The sequence below is a fragment of the Micropterus dolomieu genome, linkage group LG21 (assembly GCF_021292245.1).
Source record: "Micropterus dolomieu isolate WLL.071019.BEF.003 ecotype Adirondacks linkage group LG21, ASM2129224v1, whole genome shotgun sequence".
Taxonomy (NCBI): Eukaryota; Metazoa; Chordata; class Actinopteri; order Centrarchiformes; family Centrarchidae; genus Micropterus; species Micropterus dolomieu.
In genome coordinates, this window is record NC_060170.1 from 32,438,208 (window position 1) to 32,451,194 (window position 12,987).

Here is a 12,987-nt window from a genome sequence, read left to right on the forward strand (position 1 = left end):
TTCTGTATTTGGACAAATTCAAATTTTGACCAGGAGGTGGCACAAGATGAGAAGTCAGGGGGTCACTTAATTTACAATGCAATTACATGAAGGTTTGGACCAAATTTCACAGCAATCCATCCAATAGTTCCATTCAATTTTATTTATATAGCGCCAAATCACAACAACAGTTATCTCAGAGTGCCTTTCATAAAAGAGCAGGTCTAGACCGTACTCTGTGATGTTATTTACAGAAACCTAACAATTCCCACCAAGCGCAAGCTCCAAGCGACAGAGGCAAGGAAAAACTTCCTTTTAAGAGGCAGAAACCTCGAGCAGAACCGTGGCTCAGGTTGGGCGGCCATCTGCCTCCACCGGTTGGGGGTGAGAGAGAGAGAGAGAGAGACAGGCAGAGAGAGAGGGGAGGGAGGCAGCCTGCACAATATACACACAGAGGTACAGACAGTAAAGGTAAATGTTGTTGAGACATTTGAATCAAAACCACAAATGTCAACCTCTTGGTGGTAGTATTTAGGTTATGAACAATGAAGCTCATATTTGGGCCAATCCCTCTACTAGGTGTTGCCATTTCACTGGACAAGCGAATACTTGGACCGGCAGGTGGCGCTACAGTAAAAGTCAAAGGATCTAAATCATTAGGATTCATCCTCCGGGGACCATGAATGTCTGCACAAAATGTCATTGCAATCCATCCGAGATATTTCTGTTTGGACCCAAGTGGTGGATCTAGACTGCAATACCAAGAACCACACGGTGTGGCAAAAAGACAGATAAGATACTTACATTGGCTCATTGCATCCACTGACAGTATGCCTTCATAATGACAATTATATCACAAACAACACTTTGAATGTGAAGTTCTGGTGATTTTAAGAAAATATACAGTATCTCTGACTCTAAAGAATTCGTAATGTGCTTAAAATACATCTTTGAAGTATTAATTATAATGTGAGCTACGCGTTCAAGTGGCGTGAATGAAATATAACTGGCCCCTGATATGCAGTGGCAGAGTTGGACTGACTGGCCTCTCTGTTCTCTGTAGTGGCTCTCCACTGAATAATTTAAACGAGCAAAAGAGGCGGCGCGAGAGATGAGATATGGATCGAAGATGATCTCAGGGCATGCTACAAGGAAATTGAATTTTCTGACGTCAGAATAAGCTGAAGAAGCATGAATGCACATGTGCAGGCGTGTGTGCACTAGTCATTATGTCAGGAAAGAGAGCTGGAACCACAAAGTAAGGGTCTCTCTTTGAAACACCTTCCTCTCTATCTTGCAAGAGACTTTATTAATTCATAAATTCTCTCTGAGTCTCTGACCACATCTTCATTCTGACAGAGTTTCATCTCTAGAGACCACACAAACAGTTGAATGATAGCATTCTAGGAGGCGCACGGCGTCTTGACAGTTGCGTCCAGGTGATTGAGCAGGGCTGCGGGTGTGATTCAGGTGCCCCAACAATTGAATGTTTCACAGCACTGGCTGAGTTATGACCAGCAGGCAGTGGAGAAGGTCAGACTTGACGCAAAATGTTGGTGGATTTTAAAAGAGGGTCCAAGTTGAGGATCACCGTGACCTAACAGGTTTCCTTTGAGGAGCTCAGCCTTATTCACCAGCACAGCAGAGCGTTAAATCAAATGTATGTGACAATAATTACCATACAGCTAGTTTGACCTACTGTTCAGAGGGAGGTTTATCAGACCTGAAATAAAAGCTTATCCATGTTTGGCAGTTTTACGTGCAACTACAGGCCATGAAATTTTGTACCGACTCAAGGTCCCCAGATGATGAATCCTGTTGACTTTGGTGATCCCTGACTTTACATGTTATGCCACTATGAGGTTTATATTTATGGTTAAACACAGTCATGTCCCCCTCAGGATGAATTATACTGTAATAACTTAAATTATATCTTAACTTTTCATCTAGTCCAAAAGGTCAACACATGTCCAATACTTTACCTCTGCTGTATTTGTGTTTAGTGCAAATTTTGGCATGCTAAACTAAGGTTACCATGGTAAACATTATACCTGTCTAACATCAGCATGTTAGCATAAGGGTAAATACAGCCTCTAGAGTCTTATAGTCTTGTTTTGTGTTGTGCCATTCAGACAGTGTTAGATTCTCCAGATTATAAGGACGAGTGCTCCTCCCATTATTCTAGCTGGTGCTAAGTTAGACACAAATACACTGTTTGGTTGGTATGTCCTGGTGCAAATACCATCATATGAAAGCTCAGCATGGTATAATATCTGCTGTGGTTCTGCAAATTCACTCTTGGCTTGTATGCTGATTGAGTATTTATGTTATTACAGAGAACCTGCTTGTGTCACTGGGCGTATTTTAGCCAATAACTGGTTGATGCAAAAACTGGGCAAATGGGCAGTAAATTCATGCTGTCTTTTTATTACTTTAACGTGAATACCGTGCAAGCAGAGGAAGCACAAATGAAGCAAGCAATCTCCTTTTTTATTGGAACACGAAGCTTAAATAATTTCACAGTAACTCAAAGTTGTCCTGGTAATTTGCAAACAATTATGGTACTGTTAGGAACATTGACTGTTTACCCTTCTCTAATTCCCTCTCTGTAATCATTTTGCCAATTATGGTTATTGCTCCAATTTAGAACCAGACTCATGGGGACTGACTCAGAGAGCATTTGAATGTGGCGGCGAAGGATTCATGTCGCTGCTCCTAAGACTAGAACAACAGAAATACACCTACTATGTGATGGTGTGTAAATGTGTGTGACTTGAAAGAATCCTTATTTCTGTCTTTTCATTTGTGTCTCTAGGTGCCCCTGGTTGACAAAGGTAATCTCTCCCGCCGTGCCTCTCTACAATGGCCTGGTCTTCCTTTTCGTCTTGGCCAACTTCAGCATGGCAACCTTCATGGACCCTGGTGTTTACCCCCGAGGTTTGTGTGCATGTCTGTGAGCGTGCAAGTGAGCTTTAGTGTCTGCCGATGGTGTAAATGCTGTTTCTCACTTTTACATAAATCTGGGGAAAACCACTGATACTTGCGATATCTTTCTGACATCTAAAAATATGACCCTCTGTCATAATGTATGTGCACATAAATATGAGTAATGTTTCCTCCCTGTTGAGTCCTCATTTAGGGGGCACACCTTTTAATAGCACCACATTTATCAGAGCACCGCCCTGCCCAATGTCTAACTACCCCATTATCTGTCTGTTAAAGTCCACATGCTCCAAATGCAGAACGCTAGTGGGAGTTATACAAACCTTCATATTGCGATAGTCGGCGTGTCAAACAAGCTGCACTGACTTACGCTCCTGATGCAGGCTTCTTGTCAGTGCTTATCTGGGTTAAAGCTTCTTGTCCTCAGTGCTGTCTGGGTTAAGTAATGATGATTGAACTCCTCCCCAAGGATGTTTGCAATGCGCTTGTAAATGACCAGCACCTGTCTTTAGGAATAGCTTTCCCTGCCCATAAAGTGGTAATAATCATTAGTTTGCATACAGCGCAGGTTATCAGCCTCCCCAGAGGTGACAGTGGCCTTCTGCTGCAGCTGCCCTGCTGTGTTTTATAGACTACTGAGTCTATAAGAGAGGAAAACACCAAAACAATCTCACAGCTCTGCCCTAAACCCTAGTAAATGTGGACAGACCAACATAAGGAGTATAGGAGAGGAAAGGTTAAGGATAAAAACACAATACATATCTATAACATTAATAGTAATAATAATCATAATATTAATATTAAAAGATCATACATAAAAGATTAAATGTAAGAGGACACAATTTTCTGCCATAACAATGAGGACGTCTCTAAACCCTTGATGTTGTATCTCACAGGCAGCAGAGCCACCAGAAAAGTTTTACTAAAACAAAAATGAAGAACTGACTGACTGCCATTAAAAGACAGCTGCTTAGAAAATCACTCTGTCATCCAGACTGTAAAAGTGAGAATGAAAGGTTGGTGTGTACGAAGGATTTTCCCATTCAGGTCATTGATGTATGGCACAGCGATTTATTATTCAATTTCTTTTTTGTGGGGAAACTGCAAAATGAGGTAATAAACCATAAACAGATGAGAGAGATGACTGTGGCTAATGAGGCTACACAACTACAAGCAGAAATATGAGACAGTTCTGTAATTTAGTGCAATTTAGCAAATTTACTGCAATTCGCAATTGAAAATCACATTTTCAGACAGAAATGTTTCCTGGGTGTTTTTTATAAGTTTATCTGGTGAACACACAGTAGGCTAGCATTAACACTGTAGCCCACAGCCCTTTTTTATGTTCATTTGATTTGATTAACCTGTGAACTGGAACATGAGTGACAAAACTAGTTGATTTGAGCATGTTGAAAGAAAGTATTAGCACTAATCAATATCAATAGAAGAGACTCTGCTGTTCTCTTCAGTTAGGGTTAGAGTTGTTGACCCTTTGAGCTTGTTTTGGTTTTACAGCCTGCATCTTCAGTGTTTTGGTTCAGTCTACCTGCTCTCAGGGTTCAGCATCCTCACTCTTAACTTTGAGTTGCCTAGCTCATATACAGTACATACACAGTTCACACTTTCATTAAGACCACACACTCCTTATCATTGGCAAACACTTGTTCATATACCCGTGGAGAAAGCTCATTGACTAATGCATTCCTTAGCCCCTGACCCTAACCTGAGCCATCACAACTACATGGAAACAATTATGGCACTTACAGCTCCACACACTGTCACGCATTTCATCGACTTCCCAACAACATCCCCTATATGACAGAACCAAACGCAATTCATTCAAATACCCGGCAATACAGGAGTAGTAGCCGTAAATGATGGCACTCATATAAAGACCAACTTTCATTTCCAATGTGTACGTAGCTTATGTACATAATGTATTCTCTTAAAAATTCTTAATTGTCAAATGTGTGTTGAATATAAACTTCTCTTAGGAATTTCACCATTCAATGTGAATTTATCTTTTATATTCTTTTATATATGGAATAACCCAGTAACTGTGTCTCTAATCAGCCACCTCTTGGTACTGGCTAACACTTATTATTTATTCACCATTCTCTATTTCAGTGCTGTTCATACTGTTATATTGTAGATACTGTATACCAAATCCACCTACCTGCACAAAATACTTATTTATTCCAGCATCCTTTGCACTATGCTTCATTGCACTATGTACATGTGTACATGCATGCATGTATATGTACCTGTATATCACATCCACCTCCGACATGTACAAACTCCTGCATCCTTTGCACTCTGCTCACTGCACTATTTGTCAATATGTCTATATTGTTTTTGTTCATAGTGTGTATATTTGTTTTGTCTACACTGAGGTCTGTGTCTGACTTTATTTTATTCTTATTATTGTGATTTTGTATTTTTGTATGAATAAGCACATCGTACGGAGCAATGTACAATCCAGAGTCAAATTCCTCACATGTGTACTCTATTCAGTGATTGGTCCTTGCCTACATCGTCATCCAAAATCCTGTTTGCGGCACAGCAAAGTGTCGTGAATCAGCACTAAGACTGACACTTAAGATTTAGTCCTACACTTCACTCAAATTAGGAGTGGGATGCTTGATAACTAACTTTTAAGTGCAGCTTTGAGCCAAGAATTTTTTTACTCTTAAGTCAATAAGAAGAAGAAGTAAGAACACTGCACGCACACACACACATACATAGAGAGAGAGAGAGAGAGAGAGAGAGAGAGAGAGAGATATGTTGGTGCTTACTTAAAGCAGTAAAATCATTCCTCCTAATAGATATGTCCTCAGAATGCTTCTCTGTCAATAAAATACAGTCACTCGATGTTCCAAAGAGCACTACAACAAACAAAATCAATAAAAGTCCACCTGACCTTCATGCGAGCAATCATTTCATCAGGGCAGCTGTTAATTCTACTTGAATATTACTGCAATTTAACATGAATGGTGGCAACAGGAAAAAGCCTGAAATATATTTGATAAAGACTGTGACTGTACAGACAAATAGATACATACAAGATGTAAACTGATGAAGCTAAACATGAGAAATTATAATAATTAGTGAATTAATGATACTTTAGGACTGCCTGTTATTTTTGCAGTGTAAATGTATGTTGTATGAAATAGGCCTCTGCTTTGTCTGCTGAATGGAAAAGAAGCTGTCAGAGCAGACGCAAGCGTAACCGCCGTTTGTGTCTGTTTGTTTGGCAGGTGGTTTACCTTTTGAAGAGACTTGACATCCATAACACAACAGAGCAATCTCCGCTTTTGGATCTGTTTATTTCTGTGCTTTACCTTTATGTTCCTCTCTTGTTTTCTCTTTTCACTCTCTCTTGCTTTCTCTCCGTGCGCTCAGCTACCTGGATCTCCCTGCAGTCATTGCTGTACTGTGAAATTATTTTCTCAGGTTGGAGCTCGGTGTAGATCGTGTGAATGTGCCCTTTGATCAGCTGAAAGACGTTTTATTTTGCAGTGCAGCACCAAAGCTAAAAAGCTCTCAGTGGCAGGAAAGTGGCACCCAGTACAAAGCTTCTCATAAGCAGTTTGATTGACTGCAGAGTCGCACCAAGGACAGTCGAGATGCTCTCATACTGTATTTTAGAGGTTATGGGTTTGGTTTGTTTATGTCAAACAGAGCAAGGCACTAACTCTGCCAAGGTTAGAGGTTTAATTCCCATTAAAAAAAACTTCTACTCTTGATAATGTATAAACTTGTGGGAAATTAAACCAACCAGCTTCTGTTATACGTGAGTCACAGTGTGCTTGTTAGTAAGTCTTAATGTTAAATAGAATGAATAAGTCACGTCTATAAAAATGTTCGTTTCTGTCAGCGTTTGCTCTCTCTGCAGACAGCTAACAGCAGGGGTGAGCTTCATTTAAGGTGCTCCCCTGTTGTCCCTGTCAAATGGAATCCTAAATCAAAACCATGTCCGTGTTTGTGACTGTGGTTCTCACACTCCACCGTACGCATCTGTGCCCTGTTAATGTGCCTCTGTCTGTGTGTTGCCCCGCAGCGGACGAGGACGAGGACAAGGACGATGATTTCCGAGCGCCGCTCTACAAGAACGTGGAGATCAAGGGCATTCAGGTCCGGATGAAGTGGTGCGCCACCTGTCACTTCTACAGGCCGCCTCGCTGCTCGCACTGCAGTGTCTGTGACAACTGTGTGGAGGTGTGTGTGTGTATATATGTGTGGGAATACATGCAGGCACTGAAATCTAAATGTGCACCAAAGTTAGACTGATATATTAGGTGGATAAACTTTTTTTTTTTCAACAATCTAATGCAGTTTGATAAATGATGCAGTTTGTTTGCACAAGAAAATCTTTTGTAGCTAGTCCCAATAATTAAAATCTGAGACAAACACTGATTTTATAATCTATCTATCTATCTATCTATCTATCTATCTATCTATCTATCTATCTATCTATCTATCTATCTATCTATCTATCTATCTATCTATCTATCTATCTATCTATCTATCTATCTATCTATCTATCTATCTATCTATCTATCTATCTATCTATCTATCTATCGAGAGAATTTCTGTATTTCTCGGCAAAAAGAATTGTAAAATCATTAAAGATCATAATTACTGGAATAAATATCAGCTTTTGGCAGCTTCAACCGTAAAATACTGTCATCAGTATTAGCTTTCAAATCCTTATTTTGGGCTTGAAAATGTACGCACATACATCAGGACATTAATATACGGCATTAATATGCAAGGGTTGTATTTCTGCAACCTTTCTTCTACATTTTATTTGAAAAGGGCTGAATGTTGGACTAATAAAACCCTCATTCAGCATACATTATTACACATGAATTGAGTTATAGGTTGGTGAAGGATTGAATCCAAGGAGGGTTAAAATCAAGGGCAACAGGGAGGAAGACATTTTGCCTCCCGTCCAAGTATCTTCACCGAGGAAGCCTCTTAGATGAGAGTCCACTTGCCCTTGATTTTAACCCTTCGTTGATAACTATGACCTGGATGACTGAGAATCTGCACAGACATGGATTTATAATGGAAATGTTTCTTCACCCCTCTCATCCAAGAACATTTTCTTCCTTAATTTGGTTTGCCTTATTAGTCTAGAGATTTAAACTAGTGCCTTTACAGTAAAAAGAGATGATGCACATGTCAAAATTCACAAACCTACATTTACAATCAAACCCAGACCGGTTGTAGCTCACATAATTTAATACCTTATGAAGAACATGCATAGATTTCAGAAGTCTAACCCCCCCCGCCTCCCTTGTCAGGACTTTGACCACCACTGTCCCTGGGTGAACAACTGCATTGGACGGAGGAACTATCGCTACTTCTTCCTCTTCCTGCTGTCGTTGAGCATCCACATGGTGGGAGTTTTCTCCTTCGGCCTCATCTTTGTCCTTCACCACCGAGAGAGACTGGGAGCACTGCACACCACCGTCACGTATCCTTTCACTGCTGGAAACCTCACTGCAAAGGCTCCTTCTCTTTTTTTAAATGGACTATTTGGTTGGTTGTTAATTTTTCAGAATGATGTTTCCTGAGCGGACAAAAGTTAGTGGTTAGTGCCAGTGGCTTTGGCTGTCTGAAGGAGTCAGTGAAGTTATTCTTGCAGCACATGTTCTTGTGACCTTATATTGTTGTTGTTGAGCTTGACCTTTGTGTCCAGTCTGGTGGTGATGTGTATAGCAGGGCTCTTCTTTATTCCAGTCATGGGACTCACAGGTTTCCATATGGTGCTTGTTGCTCGAGGGCGAACAACCAACGAACAGGTGAGAAGACACCAGCGCTCTGAATGTACAAACGCAAACAAGCATTTGAGGGGAAAAAAAGAAAAATGTATCCAGCTTAACATCAACAGAGCCGTGTTGCCCTGCTTCACACTCACACAGATTCAGACCTTCACACCTGGAGCTGCTGGGCCTGCTTTCCTAAATAAAAATAATAAAAAAGTTGGAGCTTCTCTGGTCATCACAGTGTATTACCGGCTCTGCAGCTGCACATAATGCAGTCCAATTAGTCTGTGTGGGCAGTCATACATTTACCTTAATAAGGATAGTAAACACACACACACACACACAGTGAAAAGAATCACAGCAGGAGGCAGCAGTACAAATATTCCCACACACACTAATTATGTGATGCTTCAACAACATGAATCACCTTCTCTGTATTGAGTCACTGGACCTGTGTGTGTGTGTGTGTGTGTGTGTGTGTGTGTGTGTGTGTGTGTGTGTGTGTGTGTGTGTGTGTGTGTGTGCGTGCTGTGGCCTTGTGCTTCCTTTGCCGGCGACTCTAAACACGACATTGTGTACCTCAGGTGACGGGCAAGTTTCGTGGAGGAGTAAATCCCTTCACCAAGGGTTGCTGTGGCAACGTGGAGTATGTCTTATGTAGTCCCCTAGCACCTAGGTAAGATGTTTTATCATGTTTCGTGTGTGTGTGTGTGTGTGTGAATAGTAAATGCGTTTTTTGTCAGTACAAATTTAACCTACTAATGTTTTTCAATTAATTGTGCCATATTCGTGTGATGTTTTATCATGTTTCGTGTGTGTGTTTGTGTGTGTGTAATACAGATATATATATAGATGTGTACTAGGATTGTGGCTCATGAAAGCTTATGACATCCATGCCATAGTACCAGTGCAGCACCATCTAACTGCAATAATAACACAGACAGCAGCATTGTGTGTGTGTGTGTGTGTACGAGTGTATGCACATGCTCTGAGGTGGTGGTAGAGGTGTGCATCCAGCTCTGCCTGAAAAGAAGCCAGCAACCCTGGGGGGAAGGCAGATGGCTGAGAGAACTGAATCACTATGTAGAACAACAGTTAATGGGAAACAGAGCACAAAGCTAGTCAACGTGCTTTTTACACACACAGATACACAGCATCGTTTTATAACCTATAAGGACAAGTCCCATTCCATAAAAATCAACAGTAAGAGACAACGGCAGGTGGGGGTGAAATGCTGTGTTACAAGCATCTGCTGTTAAATTGTTGCATAGTCCCTGATGGAAGGTTTTCAATTTAATGAACCACTGACTCAAAGCATGTTGGACTTACTGACACTGAATGAACTGTTAGAAGAGCATTTTCAAATCTGACCACAAATCGGTAACATTCATTAAGTAACATAATTTTTTTAATGTAAGGGCTGATTACTTGAATGATGTAAAGACTGCTAGGAAAATATACCACATATAACCATTGAACATCACAGTGACAGACCCTTTATAATTATGAAAAAGAAAACTCACTTAAATGCCGTTTGTCCGTTTTAAACTGTGCAACCAGCCAAATGGGATTATGTAAATACAAAGTGCTTGACTAATTTTATCATTGTACTCTACGCTGTGCATCTCTTGAAGGCCAACATATGTTGATAGTGGAGTATAAAGTGCAGCATATCAAGTAGGAGAGGTATTGTTAGCTATTTAAGGATTGCTGTTTTTGTGTACATTTTCATATGAGATATATATATATATATATATAGTGCATATATCTGTGTATACCGAATATATCATAAGTTGGGTTTTTTTTGTTGTAATGTAATGTTTTCATTTTTTTAAAACTGGTACAACTTAAATATATATTTCTTCCATATAGTACTGAGTACAAACAGATGACTGCACATAACATATTAGAAATTATTATGTGATTAGTTTAATCTTATATAATAACTAAAGATGTAGAGTGTGGTGATAAAAAGCATAAGAAGGGCTTTCTGATTTAAATAAAAAAAAAAAAATAATGGATTCAGTTTGACACAAATGTTTTTCTTCTGTGTTGTAGTCATGACGAGAAAGCTAGTGCTCCTCCTTTGTATGGGTGATGTATACTTTGACTGTAATAGGCAGTGGACATTATTTGGCTAAACATTTCAAATGTAGTGGCAGCACTGACTGCCGGACTGTACTACAAATTATAAATTAGGAAATTAGTGTAACCTGTTCATGCCTGTTGCCCATTTTTATGCAGGTACATTTTGGACCCCAGGAAAAAGCCCCGCGCCAAAATTCAGCCCCCATTTATCAGACCTGACCTGTCAGATAGGCAAATCACCATCAAGGTCAGCGACAACGGTATCCACAGCACCATCATCAGCTCCAAGGTGAATCGCGCACAATTACCACAGAGCTTTTCCCTGTAATTTCCCTGTTACTCCTCCATCCACCTCACAAACATTTAGTCGTTCTTCTGCAGTGGTGGCAGCATTTTCTCTTGCTTTATTCCCAAAGTCACAAATGGTAACATGGTGTATCCGCATGTCTGTTCCTACTTTCCCATTTTAATACAGGCTCACACTCAAGGCAACAGATAACATGATACAGTGGCTCGCTAAAGTCGGATATATGAATAAAATTTCCCCATTTCTAAAACAGGACATTATTACACACTTGACGTCAAAGACAAGTGACTCACAGATCGGCAGCCATTTGTCTGACTGTAAAAATACAAAGTGAAGTGGCTCCAGTGAAGACAAGCGTCATATATTCCCTTTATGAGTAACCATATAGATTCTGTTAATTTGTCATTTATTTATAGTCAGCGAAAACTTTTCTGCAAACTGAGAGTGATGAAACAATTTAGGTGAAAAATAGAGAAGGGGACTTTAAGGGGAACTCCACTGATTTTACACATCAAACACTGTTCAATCACAGTTCTTACATAGTACAACTCCATTATGTGAAAAGAAGTTGTATAAAGCCTATTGTGGCTCCAGAGGGAAATGCACAAAGTATGATACATTTCCTAAAGTGAGTTGAGTCGGTGTCTATTGGGGCTGAAGACTGCAAGTATGAAAAATAATCTGGAGGTGTCGAGTTAGAAATCAGTGAGTTTACCAGAACTCTGATGCAAAGATTTTGGTTATTTCTCTTTGTGTGTCTGACAGTTTTACAGAAGTACAACGCTAAATCGATTGAATACTCTTTTAAGATGAACAAATTAATGCTCTAGTGAGACAAAAACTGTCAGTCCAACTCCAAGATCATTTTCTTTCACTATTTCCTCTCCATTAGACGCTACAAATAATTAATTTAATCCCAAGTAGAGCAGCTGCATATAGTGCAGCTTTGCTAGACTACAACCCTCTGTGAGAGTTGTGGTTGCCTCCCTGACACTAACACATGCTCTTCGCTATTTCATCTGCTGTGCCCCCCCCCCCACCCCCACCCCCCCACCTGTTCTGGATGCTTTAACACCCTGCTCTCCTCCCTGCAGTCCAAAAGTAGCCTGGATGGCCTGGACAACAAAGAAACCCAGCCTCCGCTTCCGCCCAAGGCTGACAGGTACAACCAGCTGAAAAGCCAGCTGACGTCCAGCGAAGGTAGGAAATACAGAAACACAGCATCCCAACCCCTTCTCTTTCCATGTCAGTCATCATCAATCCCATTTCTCTTTCCTGTCAGGGCTGCACCAAACAGCAATTCCCCCAAACTCCCTTTGTGCATCACTAGTGTCCCAGAGTGTGACTTGGCCCTAGTTTAGTGTGATAAATGTCCGTCCCACTGGCAGGTCAATGGCCTTCTTTATGTCGGGCCGGAGAATAGGCTTGATTTGTAGCAAGGAGACGAGCCCCGTTCACTGAATCAGCACTAGACTTGTGGTACAATGGAAAGATTTCATAGTGAATCATTGCAACGTGAATCACCACCTTTTTTCTGGTGGTATGTTGCAACAGAGCTCTGCCAAATGGAGAGATGGGAGAGGAATATGGTCTAGAATGAGACTTTATCTAAAAAGTGAGTGACTGTTGTGTCGTTATGGAGGTATGGTGGTTTTACAGCTAAGGGTGTTAACCAGTGGTAATATGTTCTTTGTACTGTTTCATTCAATAGTATGAGGGGTCAATAATAGATAGGGTGAACCAACAACAGCAAGATCCCAGAGGATATTCAGTGCTATGGTGCATTTGGTCAGGGAGTGAACACTTTCTGCTCTTCCATGGAGCAACACCACTTCCTGGTGGTACTTCAGCGTACTGCAGCTGGTCAAAATGGACTTCCTCCCCCTTTTTCTAATG

General features: G+C 40.6%; 1 protein-coding gene across 2 annotated transcripts in view; it reads left to right on the forward strand.

Annotated features, from left to right (window-relative positions):
* Positions 1-12,987, forward strand: part of zdhhc8b (zinc finger DHHC-type palmitoyltransferase 8b) — a 66,178-nt gene that overhangs the window by 47,909 nt on the left and 5,282 nt on the right. For both annotated transcript variants that reach the window (XM_046034458.1, XM_046034457.1), the window contains 7 exons: positions 2,795-2,916; positions 6,983-7,140; positions 8,232-8,404; positions 8,630-8,732; positions 9,281-9,372; positions 10,941-11,073; positions 12,186-12,291. In XM_046034458.1, the coding sequence (XP_045890414.1) occupies positions 2,795-2,916; positions 6,983-7,140; positions 8,232-8,404; positions 8,630-8,732; positions 9,281-9,372; positions 10,941-11,073; positions 12,186-12,291 (887 nt within the window). The remainder of the gene's footprint in view (positions 1-2,794; positions 2,917-6,982; positions 7,141-8,231; positions 8,405-8,629; positions 8,733-9,280; positions 9,373-10,940; positions 11,074-12,185; positions 12,292-12,987) is intronic.